Source organism: Thamnophis sirtalis, unplaced genomic scaffold (genome assembly GCF_051295495.1).
Source record: "Thamnophis sirtalis isolate CommonGarterSnake01/CBP01778 unplaced genomic scaffold, rThaSir2_p1.2 scaffold_10, whole genome shotgun sequence".
Taxonomy (NCBI): domain Eukaryota; kingdom Metazoa; phylum Chordata; class Lepidosauria; order Squamata; family Natricidae; genus Thamnophis; species Thamnophis sirtalis.
The window spans coordinates 37,386,885-37,414,000 of NW_028261390.1; the positions used below are offsets into that span (position 1 = coordinate 37,386,885).

At 39.9% G+C, this 27,116-nt stretch overlaps 1 protein-coding gene across 1 annotated transcript; it reads left to right on the forward strand.

Annotated features, from left to right (window-relative positions):
* The first annotated feature begins 372 nt into the window (after nucleotides 1–372).
* Nucleotides 373–20,948, forward strand: PGRMC2 (progesterone receptor membrane component 2). Its single transcript, XM_087724387.1, has 3 exons — nucleotides 373–783; nucleotides 18,302–18,457; nucleotides 19,845–20,948. Exons 1-3 carry the CDS (start codon nucleotides 411–413, stop codon nucleotides 19,940–19,942), a joined length of 627 nt encoding a protein of 208 aa, XP_087580513.1. The 5' UTR covers nucleotides 373–410; the 3' UTR covers nucleotides 19,943–20,948.
* The last annotated feature ends 6,168 nt before the right edge of the window (nucleotides 20,949–27,116 follow it).

A 27,116-nucleotide genomic window follows, 5' to 3' on the forward strand; every position in this document is an offset into this window, starting at 1 on the left:
TCAGCTCACAGCAACGTCAGAGTCCATCAAGCACGCCTACATTTCAGCAGCTCCAACCACCCGCCAAACTCCAAACCGACAGACACCGAGGAGCGAAGGTTTTTGTCAATATAAAGGGGGGGGCGGGGAAGGGGAATGACGGACGCAGGCGCGGTTTTTTTGCTTCATGATTTCTCCCGCCCTCTTCCAACGAAGCTTTCATAAGGTGGAATTCAACCGTTGGGTAGCCGCGTGCACCTGTTTTTTATTCGTTTCTGCTGGGCGCGAGCTAGTGTGGGTGACGTGTCCTTCACCGCAACCAATAGGAGCAAGGAATGAAAAAACACAGCGGGTGCCCCGCCTCCGCCTTTCTCCCTCCTCCCCGACTGGGGCGGAGCGGTTCCTTTCAGGCAGGCGCTGGCTGGGCAGTGATGGCGGACGATGTGCTTGGGAAGCTAAGGACGGAACAAGGCGACGGCGGGGGCAGCGACGGCGCTCCGCCGGAGACGGCGGCTGCCTCGTCTGGAAGCTGGTTGTGGGGAAGCTGGTTCGACATGCTATTTATCTTGACGCTGGTGGTCGTGACGCTTTTGGCCTATCAGGTCTACAAGCGCTGGGGCAAAAGGATCGGAGCTGGGGGCGCGGCGCAACAAAGTCAGGCCCACTCCTTGCCCCGCATGAAGCGGCGGGACTTCACTCTGGAGCAGCTGCGCGAGTACGACGGCGCGCGGTTGCCGCGCATCCTTCTGGCCGTCAACGGCAAAGTCTTCGATGTAACCAAAGGCAGCAAGTTCTACGGGCCCGGTGAGGGAAGAAAAGAGGGTTGTTGCTTTTTTTCTTGACTCAACGCAGTTTGGGGGCATGAGGGGTCTTCAGTATTGCTGTGGGTAGAAAGGCCTTTGGGGGAGAGAAGGTTGGACAGTCTTTTCAACTAGTTCCCACATTAAGCCAATCTGTGGTTAACCTAACCAGGATTTACTACATTGTTTGGGTTCACTTAATTCATTACTAATTTCAGGCTAATGATGTCTTGTGTGAGCCCAATACTATCAGATACTTATTAGATAAAAGAAGCAACTTTATTTTATTGGATAAAAGAGGTGCCGACATTCCTTTAGCCTTTGGCCTGAGTAGATGGAAACATGTTCTTTCAAACAGAAGTCTAAATCTGGTCAAAGTTCTGGGTAGTGTTGTCATTTCATTAAGGCTGCCTTGTCATCTTAATTGAAGATATTTCAACAGTTGGAATTGAATATGGGCCATAGTCCAGCTTATTACATTGTGTTAAATATGAGTAGGCAGTTTTGATCTTATCATAGTTTTTTATAGTAATAGCTACCCATAGTTACCTTTAAAAAATCCCCAGCTTCCAATTAAAAATGAACAATGTATTTTTAAGATAGTGTGGAATTGTAGTGATATTTTGCATTACAATTCATTAGAAATATGAAAATTAGTCTCTTGTGTAGATTTCAATGAACTTGATAGTTAAAATCTATTGTGAATGAATAGTACAGAATTGTAATAACAATAGCAGACATCTGTAAAGAAGCATGTAGTGTATAGTAAAAAAACATGGCATAAGTCAAGCTATTTCTAATTTATGTAAGTGTAGTTGTAAGTAAAATAGCAGTAGAATTAGTTGAACCTACTTATTTTTAAATACTTAGGATCATAAAAAACTTAATTATGTTATTTTAAAAGCTATCACTTTATATGACATGCATAGGGACACCATTGAAATTCCTAAATTCCTAAAAATTGGTGACCTCTAATAGCTATTTGCTTTTATTGTAAATAAAGTTTGAAAGCCAGCAAAGTAGTTGAGACATCAGTTTAACCTATCAGCGTTCTTTTAAATATATTTCATGTAGCTTATGTGTAACTTGTACTACAGGATTCAAGTAGCTAACATACTTGGACCATTAGATCTTGCTAATCTAGATATTTGGGTTAATTTAGGACAACATAATTGTAGCAAATTAATGTATCAAGGTGAATATTCACACATTATACAGTAGAGATTGGTTTGTTTATCAGTATTGTAAATATTGAGTATATAACATTACATTTACAACTCTAAATAACTTAATCTAAATAACTTAACTGTAAAATTTCTATACCAATCCTTATGTTAAGACAGTTATTCAAAAGTATAAACATTACATGTTTATTATATCATTAGACCCACCCCTGCTAGGTAGCATATTGGGCACCAAGAAATTTCCTGCATTTTTGGTCTTGGAAAGTACTTCAGGGTCTTCCCATGTGATGTTTACAGCCTTTACGTCTTCCATGAATGTTCTTCACCATGTATTTAGAGATTATTCAAAATAATGTGCCCCAAACATATTGTCTTTCTTAAAAGCCCTTTTGAAATAAAATTATTTCTAATTCTTCAGGGATATAAACAGTGGCAAAGATTCTGGCTGGGAGAGATAGTCCTGCAAATACATAGATGACAAGATCTATATAAGCACTTTGAATTAGAATTGAAAGCGTACTGGCATTCAGTGTAGTAACCTCAGCATAGTTGTCCTACTACTGAATGTTATGTTCTGAACTAATTGCTGCTACTGAATCATCTTCAAGAGCAGTGCCATGAAAAAGGCAATATACTAGCCTGGAAGTGATGAGGATATGAATCACTGTTTCAAGGCATCCTTATTAGAAAAAGCTCCACACATCTGGCACATCAGCCCAATTGGGAAAAAGCCTTCCTGGCCACAGCTTCCAATTATTCTTTAAGCAGTACCCACAATTCCAGGATGACTCCCAATATGCATTCCTGCTCTTTTAGAGGGAATAATACATCAATCCTTAGAGGCAAAATAATGATTGAGATCAAAATAGATTAATTACATAGCGATAATTATGCTCCATGAATACATCTTTTGATCTTTTGGCCATCTAAATTCTTACACTTCCAAACACCTAGTTAGAACTTCTCCAACGTATCTGGCTCAGTTGGAGTTGCAATGTGTAGTAATCATCATATCATCAAATTGATGGTATGTCACGCTCCCTGCAGTTTTGTGTAATTAGTGAAAAGCATGGGAGAGAACACGAAGTTCTATGTCATCCCTCAGTGAAGGAGCCAAAGACTTGACCCACTTTTCTTCCAGACATTTGGAAGGATCCATTTCTCATAGAATGTCCAGCAGGATACCATGCTGCAGAGAGGTCCAATAGGTTCAGGTGTGCACTCTCCCCATCCAAGTCCTAGTAGAGGTTATCAACCAAGGCAGCCAATGTTCCTGTCCCATGTTTGGGTTGAACTTTGAATAGAAAGCGTCATATATTATATTTCCTGTAGGATCTTCTGAAAATGAATTCTCACTACCACCTTTAAAATCTTCTCCGAAAGGAAGAAATTACATAAAGTTGTCCAGTGTGGTTTATTAAATTTATATGTTAATTTGTTAAACAACTATAGATGGCTATAGGTTTGAAAACTTCAGTATAGGAAAATAATAAAGTTAAAACAAAATGTAAACTATATTGTGTTGAGAGCCAAATGCCTCCTATAATTCCAACAAAGGTAAATAAGTCCCTGGCCTAACACCTGAGGGAAAAAAAACAGGACTTAGGACTTTCTTAAAGCCTGCTAAATTTGGGCGTGGATGCTGTAAAATAGAAGGAACATCTGGGTTCCATTAGGTGCCAGTATTTAGTAGATGGATTAAGTTTTTAAAATGTACTTTCAAGAGGAATTATACCACTGCCTCTTTCAAGATTGGCTGTTACACCTTTCTTGATTCAAAGAGTTATTTATCTCCTCCCAAATCCAGGTTCACTTTTCCAATCACCTGAAAGAGCCAAGTAGGCATGGTTTTAGTGAACAGTTGAATAGCTGCAGAAAACAGATTTGGCCAGAAACAATATGTAGTAATTATCAATGGCTTATGAAAAGACTTATGAATTCTGCCCTCCTCAAGAATAACATGTCTGTTGTGATTCAGAATGTACTATAGAAGGCACGTTAGAATGTACCATAAATAGTGTCTTTATTTAGTGACTGCCTCAGACAACAACCATTTGCAATTGTGACATTGGTGAAAAAGTAACTTTGCAACAAATGCCTGCATTTATGATCTTTACAGTGTCCCTCTCTGTAATATGTTCACTATTACCATTAGGTAGTATGCATTATCTTTCGCTCACAGAGCAGAGACTACTTAAACAAGGTATCTCTTCTTCAGCTACTTTTTTGGTCAATGTATCACTAAAATGCCAACACAAATTAATAAATTAAGCTCTGTGATCTTAATTAGTAGATTAGAATCTTGGACTTACAGTTGCAGCATTTAACTGACTAGACCATAATCAGTTTCAGATTGAAAGCTTCCTTTTGCCTCCTAAGTTAATGCTAGGCAAACTGCCGTTGTTAGTGCATTTGTTTCAATGTCTGTTCCCATTGTGTGTTTGGTTACTCTTTTGAAATTCCTTCCTCTCCAATGAATGTAAATACAAACATTCTCTTGGTAATAATTTCACTGCTGGGGTGAGGATTTTAAAGGGCTAGGGAGTAGGGAAAAGGGCTATAAGATTTGCCCTTTTACCTGGCTTCCTTGTGACAAAGTTCCAGAAGACTTCCCTGTTGGTTGAGCTAATCCTGCTGTTTGGGATCATGCCCTTCTGACACTGTAAAGCAAAGGAAAGCTGAAATAAAATCCTAAGCACAGTTCATTTAATGACTCCATTGCTGTTCCCAATTTTGGTTGTTACATTACATGTACCTATTCAAGGTTGTCATCTATCATTGATAGGAAACGACATGTATCTGTAATGTATTTGGTGGGCTTCAAACAAAACTCTACCATGTCAAAATGTAATGAGTACATTTTGTGATCCTTCTTTGGCCATGGCATGCGTTTAACAGTATGCTTTTTGATCCGAGATTGAAATAGATGCTAGAAATGTAAATTCTAAACTAATTAAATCCAAGAGCAAAAGAACATTGGCAAGCCCGATGTCATTCATCCCATATTGGATATGGCAGTGTTTTTCAACCTTTTTTGTGCAAAGGCACACTTTTTTCATGAAAAAAATCACGAGGCACACCACCATTAGAAAATGTTAAAAAAAATTAACTCTGTGCCTATATTGACTATATATAAAGTAATTTTCCCACGGCACACCTTACACTATGTCACGGCACACTAGTGTGCCACGGCACAGTGGTTGAAAAACACTGGGATATGGAATGTCTAAATGGATACAGTTTCCAGTTCTATTGATTTCAGCTATACAGTGGTACGTTGGTACTTGACTGTTTCAAAATTTGTTGCATTTTGATGCAAAAATGTCCCAGTACTCGTTTGTTTGGTACTCAACCTGCTGTGATAGGAAAGGGGAACAGCTGCAGAGAACAGACAAGAAGTTGGCCATGCTGTGAAGGTTGCTGCAAAAGGAAAAGAGGCAGACAGGAAGACCTTCCCAATAGAACAAAAGGTCACGTGGTAAGTTACATAGTTTGTTTGGTACTTGTTGCACCTCCCGGAATCAATTAACGACAAGTACCGAGGTACCACTGTATTCACATTCATACCTGGGCTCCTACTAAATTCCTAGGGACTGAAAAATGCTTAGGTGTGGCTGGACTGGAACTCTTCCTGATCTAGCAAAACTAGACAACCCATGATCCCATTGGATCTTTCTTTCAGAGATACTTCCTAAACAAAAAAATCAAATGATTAAGGGCTGGCAAAAAAGCAGTGGGAGTAGGAGTGACTTCTGATTTTCTGCTGGCTTCCCCATTGATTTTGCTTGTAGGAAGCTAGCAGGGTGCATCAGAAATCACAATTGTGACCACAACTTTATGAAAACAACTGAGATGTAGATTCTTGAAATACCAGTTATATGGTGTAATGGGTCTTGGTTTTTATATACATTCTTATAAGTTACTGGATTTGAAGCACCTTGATCCAAAAAACGTTTTGCTACAAGTGCACTATTTGGGCTAATTGAAGGAGACAGGAGAAAGTTAGTAGTATAGATAGGACAATAGAATTTATTAAATGGGAAAAGTTAAAATTTCTGAGTAGATATCATGTTGCCTAGATGGGTTTCTTAAATCTTTTGATACATCAGAATTTGCTTTTGAAGTGGAATTGGCTTGTAAACAATCTGCTGAGATATAAATATAGGTGAATGAAGAGGAAAAGGAGGACTAATTTGGTGCTTAAGATTTCATGTTAGTTTTATTCATATATTTTCTTCAGTAATAGAAATTTATAATAGGGGTAATTAGGTATATGATGAGAAGAAAAATAAAGTCCTGACTCAGAAATAAGTGCAGAAAAGTGGAAGTAAGCATATCTAGTGTTATATTTGTAAACTGTATGTACATACCAGAGATTCATCAAGAGAGCGTTTTTTGTTTACCTATCAGTTTTTCTATAGGTTGATTGGGATTATAGCTGAGTTATATTTGAGATGCATACATATTTTGTTTGTTCATCTTTTAGCTTAATTATTTCTTACATATGTCAATCAACAAATGTTTTGATGAATCACTGGAAGTACCCACCCCAATCTAGTATACTGTAGAGCATGCAATACTGGGATAAATAGGCACATTTGTAACTTTGATAGTACATGACATGAATTTAGTTGACAATCACAAAAATCTCTCTTTCCAAGAAGGCATGATGGTGAACAACTGTTTTTACTTTTCAGGATTTCAAAATTTTACTTTCAGTTTTGTCTTCTTTTCTGAGAATGTGTCTCTCCCATCTCCCAAAGCACCAGATAGCAACACCTATTTTTTTACTTTTTAAATTTTTTTAAAAAATAATGCCTATTAAGTGAGATACTTGAGACTAGTGTTTTACAGCATATCAGGTTCCATTTAATTTTGTTAAATTAAAATTCTAAAACTAGTACGGGAATCTAGCAGATATGATAAAACTATTTGTGAGTCGTATAGATTAGCTTAATATTTGTCTTTTAAGTACTGGTCTGGCCATATATTCCTCAGCATTTAATAGACACATTCTTTTTGCTACTTTATATAATAGGTGCAGATTTTTTTTAAGGAGGGTTTTTTTTTTCTGCTGTCACATTAGAATTTGCCAAAAAATTACATACTAATTCTAATTTTCTTAAAAATCAATCATGTATTAGTGGCAAGCATGCATATTTTTTTCCAAATTCTCTGTGAACAGTAGAAAAATTAGAAAGTAGGGATTATGATGTATAATAATACTAAATAAGGTTCAGTCTGATATGGGAGACAAGTCTAAAGAATAAAATTTCTGAGAAAAGGTTGAAAATGCTCTCTTCAACCTTTTGAAGGTTAAAATCTCTCAGTTGCCAAAAGAATGAATTAATGGTTCAAAAAGAAGAGGTTGTGAAAAAAAGAGCACACTTCAGAATAGAAGTACAAGACATATGAGGTGCACATATAACAACATTCATGTTATGGTCTTCAGAAATTTTTTGGATTATACTGATTTTTTCATTTTTTTTAACTGCAGTAAGGGTCAGAATAACTATATCAAGCCTCTGTGAGTGTTAATGCACTGATCTTATTCCTTGAAGTATCATAAGAGGGCAATTCTGAAAATTCCATTATTATATTGGTTTGCTGGCAATACTCTATAACCATGATGGTGAACCTATGGAAAACAAAACAGCCTTTGTTTTCGCCCATTTTTTCGGCCCAAAAACAACCTAGGCTTCAGGGAAGCCTCTGGAGGGCAAAAAATGGCCAAAAACAAAGGCTGAAGTCAGCTGGCCAGTGCGTGCATGTGAGCTGGCGCTGACGGGGCAACTTCCAGGTTGCCCATGGGGCTGTTTTTCACCCTCAGGTGGCTTCCCTGTAGCCTCTGGAGGGCGAAAAATGGTCCTACGGGCAACTTCTGGGTTGCCTGTAGGACCGTTTTTCGAAGCCTCTGGAGGGCTGGTGGGGGAGGGCGTTTTCACCCTCACCAGCCTCCTAGAAAGCCTCTGGAGCCTGGGGAGGGAGAAAAACGGGTCCATCATGCACCAAAAGCAGGGGGAGGGCAGAGGTCACATGTGCATGTACGTGAGGGTCGTACACATAGAATTATGGGTGTGGGCACACCCGCGCACGACCCCCCTGGGCTCTCCCTGCTTTTGGCACGCGATGGGAAAAAGATTAGCCATCACTGCTCTATAAAGTCTCTCAGAAGCCAATATTTTAAAATGAAAATTCAAAATCAGCCAAAGAAAATTGACTATCTTTGTTATAGGTTGCTTGTTTCTTTTGTAAGTGGAATGAATTTTTCAAAGTTAGTTTTTTGAAGAGTTTATTATTACCATGATGCCTGTCTTTCTTAAATCTAAGCTTGTTTTTACTTAATGTTCTAGAACAGTGGTCCCCAACCCCCGGTCCGCGGACCGGTGCCTGTCCGCGGAGTACCTGGCACCGGGCCGCGCAGCGGCCGGGGGCCATGATCACTGCAGCTGGGCGCCGTGGCTCTCCTGCTGCGCCAGCCGCTCCTCTTCCAGCTGCTCGCCCAGCGCGCAAAGCTCCTCGAGGCGCCGGCGGCTCTCCTGGTTCTGCGCGCGCAGCTTGCGCAGGTCCTGTTGGCCCAGGCGGCCCCCTTCCAGCTCCTGCAGCACCCGCAACTCGGCCTCGTATTGCTCCAGGCTCTGCGCGCAGCTCCAGCTCAGCACTAGCGCGTAGTCGGAGGCCAGCTGCCGCTTCTCGGAGCGCCCGGCCCGGAGGACGCGCAGGGCAGACAGCAGCGCGGCCGGCTGCTGCTTGCGCGCTTCCTGCAGCCCTTCGTGCTCGGCCAGGAGCTGCTCCAGCAGCGCCTCCAGAGTGGCGCAGTCGGCCCACAGCCCCTCCAGCTGCTGCTGCCGCCGGGCCAGCTCGGGCTCCAGGCGGCAGAGACGCAGCTCTCCAAGTTGCGCGCTCAGCCTCTCCAAGCTCTCCAACTCGTGGCGCAGCGCGTCCCGCTCCAGCTCGCCTTGAGGTGATCTCAAAAAATAAGCTAGGTTGGATATGACTGGGATAAGATTTCCAGATGTTGACTTGGCTCAAGTCACCGGTTCCTTTTTCTTGCTGAATGAAAACTCCTGCATCATGGTTGTATGTAGGATGTATTTAGAAAAATTCAAGATGGGAACCATCTTGGTTTTTATGTGATGCAAATAAAAGAATAAATAGGCTTTTAATTTCATAGTCATGGCTATTACCTTGACATTTTCGATGTCACTCTGACACCCCTGTCCCAGATAATTTGGTGAATGGACAGAGAGGCTACCAGCTAGTAGTAGGCTGGCTTGAATGCACTTACTAAGAAAGGATTCACAGTGAATTCAATGAATAACATTTTTGGGTGATCATCAATCTGATGGGAGCTATATATCTATTGCAGCATTTACCTGCAAATTTAAAGGAAGTCCAGAAAGCCATTGCAATCTATTTGGCATATATTTACAAATACATATTGAAAATAATGCAACATCTAACATTTTCTGATCATGGTGCTGTCATTGGTGTACTATCCTGGTAATTAAAAATGGTGTCTGTAGAAGAATAAAAATGTGGTTGTGTGTTAACAAAAGAATAGAAACTATAAGCATATAATCTTCCATTCAAATAGAAATTAACTAGAAATAGTTAGTCCAGTTTACAAGCAACAACCTGACGGTAGATCAGTTTACTGAAATATGGATTACTTAAAGGGGTACTCCGGGCTGGGAGTTTTTTTACATTAATAAAATACTTACCTAGACAAGTGTTCCCCAACTAGGGTAACTCCAGCTATAACAAAACTACAAAAATGGGTCGGTACATTTTTTGGGGGGGAGGGCAAGCTGATGTTTTGCATCTTTTTCTCGCTTTTCACTGGTACTTTCTCATTTTTACAGTGGTTGGTGTAGGTGTATATTGTTTTTGCTCAAATTTAACCCACAAATTAGCGAAACAGATGTCGTTAGAAAGTTTCCTTGGGAAAAAGAAAAGGCCCAGTGAAGAGACAGAAGAAGAGCCTTCAGCATCAAAGAAACATAAAACTTTTAACAGACAATACAATGAGTCCTACTTGAAATATGGATTTATCGGGATAGGTGATTCCCACGTGCCAACCCCGCTCTGCATAGTTTGTGGTGAGCGGCTCTCTAATGAGGCAATGAAACCCTCAAAACTGCTTCGCCACTTGAATGCCAAGCACTCTGGATTAAAAGACAAACCCCTGCAGTATTTTGAAAGAAAAAAAAGGGAACACGAAGGACAGAAGATATTTCTGAGGGCTACCACAGCAATAAAGGAGAATGCTCTGAGAGCATCATATTTGGTGGCTAACCGTATTGCTAAGGCTAAAAAGCCATTCACTATCGGTGAAGAATTGATCTTGCCCTCCACTAAAGACATTTGTCGTGAACTTTTAGGAGAGGCTGCTGTAAAAAAGGTAGCAAATGTGCCTTTGTCGGCTAGCACCGTGACTAGGCGCATTGATGAAATAGCTGAAGACATTGAGACACAATTGTTGGAGAGGATTAATACATCACCGTGGTACGCACTACAGGTTGATGAATCTACAGATATCGACAATAAGGCAATACTACTTGTTTATGTGCGATATCTTTATCGGGAGGATGTGCATGAGGATTTATTATGTGCACTATCTTTGCCAACCAACACCACAGGAGCAGAACTGTTCAAGTCACTGGATGGTTATATATCAGGACAACTAAAATGGTCCTTTTGTGTCGGCATATGCACAGACGGAGCTGCTGCCATGACCGGACGGCTGTCTGGTTTAACTGCTCGGATTAAGGAGGTTGCACCTGAGTGCGAATCTACACATTGTATCATTCACAGGGAAATGCTGGCAAGCCGAAAAATGTCACCAGAATTTAACAGTGTATTTAATGATACGGTTAAAGTTATTAACCACATCAAAGCAAACGCCCTTAACTCGCGTCTATTTGAGCAGCTTTGTGAGGAGATGGACACAGAGCACAGATGCCTTCTCTTATACACAGAAATAAGATGGTTATCCAGAGGCAAATCACTATCCAGGGTGTTTGAATTACGAGAGCCATTGCAAAGATTTCTCTCAGAAAAGAAGTCACCACTGGCAGCACATTTCAGTGACAAGGTATGGCTTGCAAAACTGGCTTACCTGTGTGACATATTTAGCCTGCTCAATGAACTCAATCTGTCCCTTCAGGGGAAAATGACAACTGTTTTCAAGTTGGCTGACAAAGTAGCTGCATTTAAAGCCAAACTGGAGTTGTGGGGACGGCGTGTGAACAGAGGCATTTTGGACATGTTTCAGACATTAGCGGGGATTTTAGGAGAGACTGAGCCTGAGCGTTCATTCTCCCAGTTGGTGCACGATCACCTGTCTTTGCTTTTAGAAGAGTTTGAGCGCTACTTCCCAACCACAAAAGACCCACGAACTGGTAAGGAATGGATCCGCGACCCATTTGTCAACAAACCAGACGAATGTAGCATGTCTGTACAAGAAGAAGATCAACTGCTGGAGATTGCAAATGACGGCGGCCTTAAAACTGCATTTGAGACAACAACTCTGCCGGTGTTCTGGATTAAAGTCATGGCGGAATATCCTGAGATTGCCACTACAGCTCTTAAGTCCCTTTTGCCTTTTCCAACATCCTATCTGTGTGAAGCGGGGTTTTCTGCAATGACAGCAACCAAAACAAAACAACGAAATAAACTGGACATAAGCAAGACACTTCGGGTGTCATTGTCTCCTATTACCCCCAGATGGAACCGTCTCGTTGCAGAAAAACAAGCTCAGGGTTCTCATTGATTCACTAGATTCTAGTAACTAGAGCGCTTAGTTAAAGTTTAACTGTTAAAATGTTAAAGCACTTTATATTTATGTAATTGTATTTTATTTTGTAAGGCATGTTTAAATACAATAAAATAAAAGTTGTTTAATCAAAACAATCTGATATATAAACAATCAATGTGTCGTCGCGAACAACGCCCCCCCACCCCTGCGCGCGCTCAGCGGGCCATGGTAAAATTATCACAGGCTGACTGGTCCGCGGCGATAAAAAGGTTGGGGACCACTGTTCTAGAATACAACATAGATAGTATTCCCTTCAAAATCTTGTGAACTTTGCCATAACAATTTGAAGGACAGGAGTTACGTTTGTGCAGATCTTCAGAATTCAATTGGATACCAAAACCTATGGGATTTTAGCTTTTATAAACCGGCTAAATTTATTGAGCCAATATATTCTGATACTTTTATTGAAAAATAGTTTATATTCTTACGTTTTGTCAATACATTCCAAAACATGTTAAACTATAAATCCTTATGAGTTATTATAATCAGATTTTTTATCTTCTGCAGCTTTACATCAGAATAATAAATCATCTATCATTGAAAATAACATAATTGGAGACTATTAAATTCATTGCAGAGACACATGGTTCAACCAAAGGTAGTTTTTTTCCCAGTTCCATTGATAACCATAGGAAAGAGAATCCCTTACATCGACGAAGCTAAAAGAGCTATTTTAAGAAATTTATATTTTTTTCTGATTACCATTTAATGTACCTTCAAATTCATTTTTTTACAATAAACTAATCATTTAGGAACTTTCTCATGTTCCCTTTAACTTTTGTGAGTTTGTTTAAGGTGAGGTCCCAAATGTTGAGAGGAGCGCAAAATGTAGATTTCACCCTGGGGAAAGATTTATTTTATAAATATTGAACTTCTAAGATGTTTTTTTCCCTAATCTGTGATTCTTTTTTTTTTTTTAAAGTCAGTGACAGATTTGTATGAATTTCAGCATGCTCCATTCCCTTCTGATGCTAATGGATAGTGGGTTTTTGTGTGTATATATTTCAAAAGCAAAGAAAGTGTGGGTAATCTGGCAGTTTGGGGAATTCTCCTTCACCTGCGATTATTTTCTTAATGAGGGGCTTTATAGTTATGGCAATAGGTTTTATAGGGAAAAAAGTAAACCTCTTAGCTCAGCAATATTAAATTTGTTTGGGGCACCTTAATATTACTATTTATCTACAATTAAAGAAATAGGGTATTGTTATATTACCTATCTTTTCTATAGTAGTATAAAACTTTGGGCATCGGTTATTTTCCTTTGTGTATTGATGTGTAACCATCCTATTGTGATGAGTTCTATAAGGAATTTGCCCCAAGCTGTAAAAAAATTAAGAGTTTCAGAAAAATGTCAATATGATAAACAATAAATAATTTGAATAAATGCATTTGTTCTTTCAGATTATAGCAGGTCTTTTAAACTTTGCAGTATGGAAGGTGGTACATATTACTTACCTTCATGAGTATATATACCGTGTTTTCCCAAAAATAAGACATGGTCTTATTTTCTTTTGCCCCACGAAATATGGCCTTGGGTTTATTATAGGGGAGGACTTATTATTTTTTAGGGCAGGTGAGAAGCGAGGCGCTCCTTTTACCTTTCCAGTTCTGTCGCATTCCTCACCATTGTGCTCCGGAAAGTGGCTGGTAAAAAAAAACACCACCCTTCTCACGAGTTCAATCAAACTTCTTGAAATTACGAGGACGGTTTTTTTTACCAGGGGCTTCCCTGAACACAATGGCGAGGAACGCAACAGAGCTGGAAAGGTAAGAGGCGCGCCTCGTGGCTCAACACTGCCCACCTCGCCCCAATGGTAAAGGCAGCATGCTTGGTTCCCTTCCCCGCTGTCCCTTTAGCGAGGGGTGGCAGGAGGGGGGGGAAGAAGCAAGGCGCACCCCTTACCTTTCCAGGTCCGTTGCATTCCATGCCCTTTTGCCCATTGAATCCCCTTGTAAAAAAAACATGAGTTCAACTCGCGAGGTTTTTTTTTTTTTTTACAAGGGGGGTTCAATGGGCGAAAGGGCGAGGAACGCAACGGAGCTGGAAAAGTAAGAGGCGCGCCTTGTGGCCCAACTCACCCCAATGGTAAAGGCAGCCTGCCTGGTTCCCTTCCCTGCCATCACTTTGGCGAAGGGTGGCAGGTGGAGGGGAGAAGCGAGGCACACCTCTTATCTTTCCAGGTCTGTTGCGTTCCTCGCCCTTTCGCCCAATGAATCCCCTTGTAAAAAAAAACCTCATGAGTTCAACTCGCGAGGTTTTTTTTACAAGGGGATTCAATGGGTGAAAGGGTGAGGAAAGGAACAGAGCTGTCAGTCTCTGGTAGTGCTAGGATGCGCGTCTCACTTCTCCCCCCACCTGCCACCCCTCGCTAAAGGGACGGCAGGGAAGGGAACCAGGCAGGCTGCCTTTACCATTGGGGTGAGGTGGGCGGAATTTGGCTGCGAGGCGCGCCTCTTACCTTTCCAGGTCCGTTGCGTTCCTCGCCCTTTCACCCATTGAATCCCCTTGTAAAAAAAACCTCGCGAGTTGAACTCATGCGGTTTTTTTTTTACAAGGGGATTTGATGGGGGAAAGGGTGAGGAATGCAATGGACCTGGAAAGGTAAGAGGCACGCCTCGCTTCTCCCCCCCACCTGCCATCCCTCGCTAAAGGGATGGCAGGGAAGGGAACCAGGCAGGCTACCTTTACCATTGGGGTGGGTGGTGTTTTTTTGCGCAAGAAGGAACAGGCGGGATCGCCTTACTGGCCTGCCGCTGTTTTTGCAGCAGGCTCTTTTTGTACGAGAGGGAAGGGTTGGGGGGGGGGTGAAAGCATTTTGCTTCGCCTGCCGCTGTTTTTGCAGTGAGCCCTCTTTTTGCCCTGCAAGCTGTACTGGTAGGTGGTACAATGGTAATGGTGGGGACAGGTTGCACATGCGCTTAAATAGTTGGGGGCAGGCTTATTTTCAGGGGACGGCTTATGGCGCATGCTCTGAAAAGCCTGATTACGCTTGTTAGCAGGGCATGTCTTACTTTCGGGGAAACAGAGAGAGTGTGTGTATGTGTATATATATATATTATACATACATACATACATACATACATACATAAACAAAATAAGCAAAATAAATAAATTTGATCTGCCTGGCAGATGGTTGTGGTAGATTCCTATACCCACAGATTTAACCAACTTTCAAAATGTGCTTCAGTTTTAATCAATTATTGTTTTACCTGCTCAGGTTTTTTAATCATTTAAAAAAAGTGTGCTTCTGTGGGTGTTTGAAAACCTTAGAATAGATTATCAACTTTAGATGAAATACTCTACAATAATATTATAATGGCTTTTAGCAAGGCAATAATAACTTTTGCTAGATGATTAGAAAGCAGGTACGAAATATACAGCTGACTTTTTTAAAAAAATGATACTTTGTGTTGCAGGGATAAAAGTTTAATAAAATGTGGGAATGAAATATGCAAAACTAAAGCTAACATTGGTATCACAATATCACTATAGTACTTGGTCATAATACAAAAACTATGCCAGAGGAAAAATAACACAGTTATACCTCAAGATGGAATTTTCTGAAGTCCTAACATTTTAATATTGGGCAAATGTTTCAGAAATTCATTTTTCAAAACTTGGTTATGTGTTGCAAATATATATTTACAGGTTGGATATGGTTCCACTTTCTATACGTGAGTGAACTTATAATTCTCGAAGCAATTGCTCGATAATAAGATTATCTCAGTCTTTATGCTTGTATAAAATCATTGGGAATTGCAAGAGATTTCTTATTTGCCTTACCGAGAGCATCCATTGAAAAGTGTTATGATCTGTATGTGCAACGTTGAGCATCTTACACCTGGGGTTTGTATCTTAATTTTATATTTGTCCAAAGTTTTGCTTTTTTTTAAGATGAAGAGTTAAATGTTAGCTCCCTTATTGTTAGATAAATCCTAACCAGTGACGTGCGGTGAGATTTATGGCTGGTGAGGCACTTGACACAGAGGTTTCAAATATTTTTAGACTTGTGGACTTCAACTCCCAGAATTCCACAGCCAGGCATGCTCAATTCCGATTTAAAGCGACAGCATTTGTTTTTCTCCTTTGCGAAAAAGTTTTACATCATTCTTTTTCTTCTCCCTCCCCCTCTTTCCTCCCTCTCTCCCTCCCTCCCCCCACTCTCAGACAGACAATACGCACACAGAGAAGTTGGATCCCTCACCCACTCACTCAATCTCAAACAAACACAAACACAGAAGTTGGACTGGATATATTTTCCAATGGCTTGAAAGCAGCTCCTCTGCCATACCCCCCTCCCCATTCCCCTGCTACCTTCTGATCCGAGCCTTTGATTGCAGGTGGAGCCACGTTGCCTTTTCAAACTTGTAATCAGTGAAGTTGGGCTTATATACGTTTATCCAGCTGTGTGTGTGTGTGTGTGTGTGTGAGAGAGAGTGTGTGTGTGTGTGTGTGTGTGTGTGAGAGAGAGAGAGAGAGAGAGAGAGAGAGAGAGAGAGAGAGAGAGAGAGAAAAGGCAACGTAGCTCTGCATGCAATCACGTACCTTTTCCAGCTGTTTCAGAGAGGATTTCAACTCTGCTCTTGCCGGCTATCATGAAAAAAAAATGTAAAAGGAAAAAGACAAGAGCTGAAGGCTGAGCTAGTTGCTGACAAGAGTCACCATGTGGATGACTCTGCTTAACTGTTTAAAAAAGCCTCTAAAAAAACGCCTTCTACAGGAGGCAGGAGAACAACGTGCCTCATTACGTCAGGAATTTTTCGGCTTTTAACCCTTGCTTAGCTCTGCTCGAGTGATCATAAAGTCAGACTAGATGAGGCACCTCGTTCTCCCGCCTCCTCCTATAGTTTTTTAGAGGCTTTTTTAAACAGTTAAGCACTAAGCAGAGTCATCCACTGTGACTCTGGCAGCAACTTGCTCGGCCTTTTTCCTTTTACATTTTTTTTCTTTTCATGATGACAGTGGTGAGGCTCTGCCTCCCTTGACTGCACATCCCTGATCCTAACATCATTTGTTCTATCATTGTTTAGCACACAATACCATCAGATTTGAAGAAACACCACTATAAAACAAACTTTGTACAATATTGGAAAGAAGTAATCTTGGGAAACAGTTATACATTTTTGCATTTCACATTTTAACACAAATTAACCAATTTGGTTTGGTGATTAAGCAACTAAGTTAGAAATTGTGGGACTATTTTAGTTTGTGAAGCCAATAGGGTCACCTTCTGCCTGCCACCCTCTACCAGCCTAGGAAGAAGGCAATGGCAAACCATTTCCAAAAACTTGCCAAGAAAACTGCAGAGACTAGTCAAAAGAGTGATTACTGTCTTGAAGCTGCAAATAAATATACATTTATATATATGCATATATTATTTAGTCAGCCTAGAATCCAACTGCGTTCCATATTACTGAAATACTAAAATCTAGTGATACATTAATAATTCTATATTTAATATAAGCACATAAGACAGGTAGTCCTTGACTTACAACCATATTTGAGCCCAAAATTTCCATTGCTAAATGAGACAATCCCTTAAGTGAGTTGTACCCCATTTTATGACTTTTATTGCTACAGTTGTTAAGTGAATCACTCCAATTAAGTTAGTAAAACAGTTATTAAGTGAATCTGATTCTCCATTGACTGCTTGTCAGAAGTCGCAAAAGATGATCACTGCAAGTGTTATAAATGAGCCTGCTGCCAAGTATTCAAAATTTTGATCATGTGATCAGAGATGTGCTGGAACAGTTGTAAATGAAAAACAATCATAAGTCTCTTGTCAGCGCTGTTGTAACTTTGGTCATGAAATGAAGGATGAAGTTTGTGCAATAAAAAATAAAGCTTCTTTCTAATGTGAAATTCTTTATATTATTTTTAATAAGCAGTTACAGATTCCATAGTATATAACCTGCAAATTACAGATGAGCTATTTCCAAAGATAATTTGATAAATATTGATTAGTTTCTTTAAAGACAATGAAACCCCCCAATTTTTCAGGAACATGAGCCCTCTTGAATTTTGTACCTAAATGAAAATGTTCAATGCCTTATATATATTTCAACATCTTTTAGTACAGTTTTGGTGCAAAACCTGTTGCTTTATATAATCAGTGTAATAACTCTACTTTGTTCACATGGATAATCTTATTTTGACAGAGGAAGGACTATGTTTGTTGGGTGTAATACTCCTTAAGTGGTATTAGATCCAGGTAAAATATAATAATTTTATATTTAGAAGTCTGAAATAGAAATTTCAGGCAGCATCTCAATTGATTGCAATAAATGATTTTTGTTTAGCATTTGTCAATCTCAAAATATTTTCTGGAATTAAAAGAAATAAGCTAATTGAAAGTATGAGTTTTCAGGTACCTTATATTTTATATATAATTGATTGTTCAAATTTAATTATTTTAAAGAAAGATTTAGTCACTATGTAGAAGTCACTATGTAGACAAGAATGAACAGTATACCATTAAATATATGTAGTTTTATAAATGTATTTTTTCTGTTTTCAGAAGGTCCTTATGGAATATTTGCTGGCAGAGATGCCTCGAGGGGACTAGCAACTTTCTGTCTAGATAAAGATGCACTCAGAGATGAATATGATGATTTATCGGACTTAAATGCTGTGCAAATGGAAAGTGTTAGGGAATGGGAAATGCAGTTTAAAGGTAATTATTTTAATTGAAAGATTTCTTTCGATCAAATGGAAAACAAGCCATAGAAATACAGCTCAATATTTTTCAAACAGCATATACACATCTTGCTACAAGTGGTAACTTCTCTTTTACAATAGAATAGTTCAAGAATGTGTGTGTGTATATGCGCGAAATACCACGCAAAAATCCTCACGAAATCTCCAGAACTGTAAAGTCTACAAACGTGAAATTTGGCATGTATGTTCCTCTTAGCTTCTAGGTGCTCTCTAAGAAAGGCTTTTCCGAAATGATCATCAGATTATTAGTATTTCTTATATTATTATTAACACACTCTGATGCTAGAGTTAGATATTCTACTTCCCCTTCCAACCTGAAAAGAACCCTGTTCCAACTGCCATGTGGGCGTGGCCAGAGCATGATTCATCCGGCCTGCAGGCTGGGCATTTAGACATTCTACTCCCCCTCCCCACCTGAAAAATCCTCTGATGCTAAGGAGTTAGGCTGAGGGAGAGAAGGGGATAAGATAGGAAAGGCCTCTGTGGAGAAAGCTTGAGGGAGAGAAGGGGATAGGAGAGGATCAATGAAGCCAGCTTGAGGAAGGGATAGTGATAAGATTGGAGAGGCCTCTGTGGGGCAAGCCTGAGGGGAGAAAAGGAGAAGAGGCCGATCGTAACTACTAATTAATTTTCAAGCTGTAAGTGTCGATTTATCAAGCCTGATCACATAATTTCATAGCAGAGCATGGGTATTCAGCTAGTATTTATATATAAAGAATTAATAGGAAGATGACTTTACTAGAATTCTATTATCAGGTACAAAAAACGCCCAAAACCCAACTTCAAGAGATGAAATGGAATACAGAAGTGTTTGATTGTATACTGTCTCCATAACTTCTGGAGGTGCAATTAGAGAAGTGGGACATGTCCTATATTTTCCATTCCATTCCCTTACATCACAAAGATATGTGCTTTAAAAGCTTTCAGATAGCAGTATGTTCTTATCCTTGTATCTGAGTCAATTAACTCAGAGGTCTGTGCAATCTCAATTTATTTCTTAAAGAGAAACTGGAAGCTTCTGTACCCTCTGAGTTAATGTGAGCCGGCTAGCTCATCTAAATCCCTGTATTGCTTCTCGTGTAAAATTACTAAAGGAGAACATGTAATATATTCTTTACAGTGACAAAAGCTGTGATGGTTAAATGTCTTTGGAACATATTGCCTTTTCATTTTAAAAGTTACTTTTGCAATACAAAAAGATTACTTCAAGAAAATAGACTATAATAAGACAGACATGAAATTTATACATTTATGATGGCTTTCTAACAACAAATGTAATAATTAGTATGATATCAACTGGTTTTTAAATATATGTATTATAATATTCTTTATATCTTTTCCAGAAAAATATGACTATGTAGGTAGACTCCTAAAGCCAGGAGAGGAACCATCAGAATATACAGATGAAGAAGATACCAAGGATCACACTAAACAAGAATGAACTTTGTAAATCACCAAAGTCAGGGGCCTTTGGAACTGTAATCTTTTATTCCCCTTCAAAGAATGCCCTACGACTTGGGGTACACTACTACAGAAAATGATTTGTTTTATATATGATCCTTTCCTGATGAAGATTTGATTTGATTAGTAGGCATTCTTTGTGCTGCCAAACATTTTTTCTTTATTCCTTTTTTTTTTTTTTTTTTGCAATTTATCTGTGTCTGGAAAGGCTTCATTAATGGGGGCCAGGGATATAAAATGCAAAGAAAGCAATTTCTTGCAGCATGTTGAAGCCTTTGAACAGTTTGTTATTTACAGGCTTACGTGTTTCATGTGTAATTTCTACTTTTTGAGCTCTAAATGGAAAACCTAGTTCTTTTAGGGAATCCATAGTTAGTGTAGTGGCTGAAACATAATAAATGGGACTGCTCAGACTGAAAACTACTTAAGATTATATAGTTTCAAATAAAATTCTCCTAAAGGATAGAAGAGAATTTATTTGCAGACATTATCATCTGAAATCTGCCTTCTATGTTTCTTTTTCCCCTGAATCAAAACAAAATATTTGTGCCTTATTTCACTTAGACTTGAATTGTTTTAGAAGAAAACCCAAAATATAATATGTGTCACTAAAAGCAGCATTGAAGATTGGCTAGAACAGTCAGTTTACTGGAACAGTTGATGTCATTTTGTATATAGAATATAAAGAAATGCACAGTGTTATATATAGATATATATAGATATAAATAACGTATGTGTGTGTCTATATACATACACATGCAAACTTTAAAGAGTATAATGGCCAAATGCTTTCTCCCTTTGCTTTTTAAATAAGCTCAATTAGTACTTTTTCCATCTCCAGGGAGCTCCTTAAAGATGAGGAGCCTAACCTCATATTGTGAAATGAGGGTATGCATGGATGTGCTTGAGTGCAAAAAGTGGGAGGATGGTTCCTTCAGATATTGTAAATATGAATACAATTTTAATAAAGCATGTAAAATACCAAATGTGCTGTCAGACTTTATGTAGATGTTGAAAAGCTAGTATTGGTGGCTAGGACTTGTTTCAGGACAAAAAGAAAAAAAGAAAACGACTTAATATTTTTGCACTGTATTAAATAAACCATTGGCCAGATATTTTTAATAATTTTGTCATTTCTTGTAGTACATAAAACGTAACAATTTCAGTGAATAAAAATAGTGGCATATATCAGCATAGAACATATATCTGGCAATACTTTGTTGAATATGTCATTCTCCTTTCCTAGCCTATTATCTGCATCACTTCTTTATTTTTTGATATAACAAGTACTTTAAGAAATGGAACCTAGGTTTTCTTCCAGGTTTTGCAAACTAGTCAGAACACTAATCCAGTTGTGGCATCGAACATTAAAAAGAAGCATGCAATAAAACATCAATGAGTGGCAAGAGGAAAATGTGATTTTCAGTACATCTGTTAAAAGTATTTTCCACAAAAATATATGAAAAGTATCTGGTCCCAAATGACCAAATAGTTCTCGCTTTGCTCAAGTTGGATTGTAAATGGTGATTATTTATAGTATTTATAGAAAAATACAGGTCCCTTTTTTGATGTGAACCTTCTGTTGCATTTATTTTTAATGTCTGAAGCCTTCATTGATGAGCCAGTTATAATTCTTCCACTCCAAAATTTTATTCTATAATTGAAATTATGCGGTCTGTTTTGAGAAATGAACAATTTGTGTTCTTTTATAAAAAAATAAAAGTGTTCTGTAGATATATTGTTAGTGTGTTGTACTTCTAATTTCCTTATAGGAAAACTTGTGTAAGGAAATCTTGGCCTCATTTGATGTAGACATTGTCAGTATTTTTTTTCCTGTTATTTATTTTTATTGTAATTGTTCTTCATGCTGTTTCACCCATTTTAATGTGCATTTGTGCATACAAGTAAGAATGTTGTGCTTTTAAAAAGTATTGACTAATTTTGTTAGCCTTCGCTTTGCTTAGCATCTCTGAAGGCCCTTCAAGGCTCCAGCCATTATGCATATTTCTTCACATATATCACATCCCCACATAATGAGTTAAAAAAATAGATGTCTAAAATGTGTAAACTTACTGTTGAATTTCCTTTAGAGGAGAAGCTTTTCATATTACATAGTTTTAAGAGCAAAGGGAGTCATAACTGGAAACCTGGAAGTTGAACTATTTCACATTTCTAAACTGTCTAATCTCAATTATTCTTTGTGGTGTACAAATTTAAAACCAAAGAAATGCAACATCAAGCTAATGAAAAAGATGATCATCCCAGAAATAAAAATGTCCACAGCCTATCTGAAAGACTGAGGAAAAAGACATACATGTACCTCTTGGGTCCTGGCTACATTGTTCAAAAGATGGGATGCAGGACATGCCAAGTGAAATCTTATAGGATGGATAGAGACAGCAAGACATGGTTATCAGAACCAAGGGTTAGTAGGTAATAACTAGCACTTTGAATTACACCTGTAATCCTGCTAGCTAATGTGGTTTGCAAAGTAGAATGATGCAGACATTTCACTACTGAAACAAACAAATGACTCACTCAGCGGGGCACACACTTGACCTCATATTCCTCTCGGAGCAGTGGAGACGTGATCTAGATTTGAGGGGCATTAAGATCTTGCCCTTGTCATGGTCTGATCACTTCCTACTGAGGCTTGACTTTTGGAGACCAATCCTGCACTGTAGGGAGGAGGAACCGATTAGGTGGTTCCGCCCCAGGCGCCTGATGGACTCTATGGGATTTCAGACGGCGCTTGGAGAAATACCTGACACTCTCGTCCACAATCCGGTAGAGTCCTTAGTCGCTGCTTGGAATACAGCGGCGGCGGGGGCCCTAAACCGGATTGCGCCTTTACGGCCTCTCCGAGGTAGTGGATCCAGGAGAGCTCCTTGGTTCACCGAGGAACTCCGGGAGATGAATAAATAAAACAATAAAACAAAACAAGATGAAGTGCCAAAAGAGATGCCTAGAGCGCCGCTGGAGGGCCAGTAACTCCGAGTCAGATCGAGCACTGATGAGAGCCTTTATCAGGACCTATCTCGTGGCAATATGGGCGGTGAAATGTGCGCATTTTGCCGCTCTTATTGCATCCGCTGAACCGCGCCCAGCTGCCTTGTTTAGAATAGCCCGCTCCCTCTTGAAAGGGAGGGATGCGGACGACCCTTTACAAGGTAGAGCTGAGGAATTTGTTCAGTTTCTAACGGATAAAGTCGCTCGGATTCGGACAGATCTGGACTCCAATTGCACGGGACCAGCCGAGGTACCGGGGGAAGGTCTTGAGCAAATTTTATGGAGTGAGTTTCAACTTGTCGCTCCTGAGAAAGTGGACAAGGCCATGGGAGCGGTGAGTGCCTCCACCTGTATACTGGACCTGTGTCCCTCCTGGCTGGTCTTGACCAGCAGGGAAGTGACACGCGGCTGGATCAAGACAATAGTTAACACCTCTCTCCAGGAGGGGTCCTTCCCGCACTTCCTAAAGGATGCTGTGGTGAGACCCCTCCTGAAGAAACCTTCTCTGGATCCAGCCATTTTGAGTAACTTGTCCAGTCTCCAACCTCCCCTTTGTTGGGAAGGTTGTTGAGAAAGTGGTGGCCTTTCAACTCCGACGGTCCTTGGATGAAACGGATTATCTGGATTCCTTTCAGTCCGGTTTCAGGCCTGGCTACAGCACGGAAACTGCTTTGGTCGCGCTGATCGATGATCAGGGATAGGGGTCACTCCTCTATCCTTGTGCTTCTTGACCTCTCAGTGGCCTTCGATACCATCGACCATGGTACCCTTCTGCGACGGCTGCGGAAGTTGGGAGTGGGAAGCACCGTCCTTCGGATACAAGGATACAATTGTATCTGTCCGCCCCGTGCCAACTCAGTTAAGCAGTGCCAGTGCCTGGAGGCTGTTAGGGTCTGGATGGGAACAAACAAGCTTGCGCTCAATCCCGACAAGACCGAGTGACTATTGATGCTCCCTCCTAAAGATGGTCTAGCTATTCCATCTCTCAGCCTGGGGGGTGAAATTATACACCCCTCAGAGAGGGTTCGCAATTTGGGAGTCCTCCTGGATCCACAGCTGACTCTAGAACACCATCTGTCGCCTGTGACCAGGGGGGCCTTTGCCCAGGTTTGCCTGGTGCACCAATTGCGACCCTATCTGGACCGGGAGGCCCTTTGGATAGTCATTCATGCCCTCGTCACCTCAAGACTGGACTACTGTAACGTGCTCTACATGGGGCTGCCCTTGAAGAGTGTTCGAAGCCTCCAGTTAGTCCAGAATGCAGCCGCGCGAGCAACTGTGGGTGCACCTCGGTACACCCACGTTACACCTATCGTCCGTGAGCTGCACTGGCTTCCTATTGGTCTCCGGACACGCTTCAAGGTGCTAGTCATTACTTTTAAACCTACATGGCATCAGAGCTGGCTACCTGAGAGACCGCCTCCTGCCAATTACCTCCCTGAGACCTATTAGATCGCACAGATTAGGCCTCCTCCGGATTCCATCTGCCGGTCAATGTCGGCTGGCGACCCCCGGGGAGAGGGCCTTCTCTGTAGCTGCTCCGGCCCTCTGGAACGATCTCCCCATCGAGATCCGGACCCTTACTACCCTTCCGGCCTTCCGTAAAGCGACCAAGACCAAGGGCTGTTGAATTATCTAGCCTCATTCTATGTTATGTATGTTGTTGTAATTTTAAATTGTTGCTTTTATTTTTATATCCCCCTTCCCTTTTTATTGTAAGCTGCCCGGAGTCTTCCGAGAGTGGGCGGCATACAAAACCAATAAATAATAATAATAATAATAATAATAATAATAATAATAATAATAATAATAATAATAACAACAACAACAACAACAACAACAACAACAACAACTCCGCCGTTGCCGGTCCCAAGCCCGGATGAGAAAGAAGGAGGGTTGGGGTCAGGTTGGCATCTGGTCCCATAAAAAAACCCTGCCAACCCATACAATATGGTGAAAAAAACGAATAAATTCCATACCGCATCGGTCGTCGCGCGGGTTAACAAGGGCCGCGGTGGATGTTGGGGTCCCTGGACATCCGTCGACAAGTGGGCTACAAGTGGACCAGCCAACAAAACAACAAAAATATAGTGCAGATGAAAACCGTGCCATAATGGCCTGTTACTACAACTCAGAGCCAGAAAAAAGAGGCTATTTAAAGCGAATGTATGAATTATGGAAACAACAATATCCAGATTCAAATGTTAGTGAACAACGACTAGCAGATCAAAGGCGATTTATTATACGGAATAAAGTGTTTAGTGAAGTTGAAATAGAGGAAATTCAGGCAAATTGCAAAACCAAAAAAACAATATCACAAGCAGAAATAACTATTCAAGACACAACTAAAGACATTATAGTAGAACTCCCAGAAGAAGCTCTCGGGGAGGAAATAACACCACCACCACTAGAACCAGTTATCACTGAACCAACTGATGAACTAACTCAAAAACAAAAAGAATTGAAGGATAAGATCATGGAGCACTTTCTGCTTAATGAGGAAAGGCAACGTTTACCATCACTAAAAACTGTGCCTAAGAAAATTTTGGCCCCTATCATGAAAATGGTTAATGCAGTGTTTTCAACAATTGAATCCGGATCCATCTTGGAAACGAACCAGTTAATGTACAGCGCAGCTGTAATAGTCACTAATGAACTAGGCATTAAAATCAAAGTACCTAGTCACACAACAGAAAAAGCATCAAAGCCAAAGTGGAAAATCCGATTAGAACAAAAAGTCAAAAAATTAAGGGCAGATGCTAGTAACTTAAAGAACATGCATGAGCAACAGCTTAAAAACAACAAAACCATAGATCGGCTAATCAGAAGATATAGATTGGATATAAGAAACATCAATGAAGCCGTAGAGATTGTAAAACAGCAGATAACAGCAACAGCTAGAAAAATTGAAAGATATGAGGCACGAATCATCCAATATAAACAAAATCAGCAATTTCGATCAAACCAACGGCGTTTTTATCAAAGTCTTAATGTGAATGGTGACACCAAAAGTGAAAAACCAGAAAAACAGGCCACAGTTGAATTCTGGAAAGAATTGTGGGAAAATGCAAAGGACTACAACAAGGAAGCAAAGTGGATACATGACTTTGAGAAAAGCATTGGCAACAAACAAATGCAAGTATTAGAAATAACAACTGAGATGGTCAAAAATCGAGTAAAAAAGGTAAAGAATTGGACATCACCTGGAAAGGACCAATTACATGGTTTCTGGCTCAAATATCTGACCAGTTTACATGCAATATTGGCCAGGCAACTGAATGAAATTTTACAAAAGGGCCAAATTGATGAATGGTTGACAACTGGAAAAACATACTTGATTCAGAAAAATGCAACTAAAGGAACAACACCTGAAAACTACAGACCAATAACATGCTTGCCAACAACCTTCAAATTACTCACAGGCATTATTGCAGATAACATGATGGATTATTTGGAAACAAACAACATCTTGCCAGTAGAGCAAAAAGGCAACAAAAGAAGGAGCAGGGGCACAAAAGATCAGCTCCTAATTGATAAAATGATATTAGAAAATTGTAAGAACAGAAAAACGAACTTGAATATGGTCTGGATTGATTACAAAAAGGCATTTGACTCACTGCCACATAGTTGGATCATAAAATGCTTAGAAACAACTGGCATTAGCAAAAATATTACATCCTTTACTGAAAAGGTGATGAAACAATGGAGAACTGAGTTGGCAGTAGGGAATGAGATCTACGGAATGGTTAATATCAAGCGAGGAATTTTCCAGGGTGATTCACTTTCACCTCTTCTCTTCATCATCGCAATGATCCCACTATCTTAAAAAAAAATGAAATTAGGCTACCAAACAGCCAAAGAAGCTGAAAAAATTTCGCATTTACTATATATGGATGATTTGAAACTCTATGGAAAGTCAGAAATAGAAATCCAATCATTGACAAACACAGTCAGAGTATTCAGTACCGATATTTCAATGCAGTTTGGCATGGAAAAATGTGCCACTGTATCCATAAAAAGAGGCAAAATCACTGCATGTGAGGGAATTGAAATGCCCAATGGCCAACTAATTAAATGCAACGAAAATGAAGCCTACAAATGCTTAGGCATTCTGCAGTTGGATAATATCAAGCATGGAGAAGTAA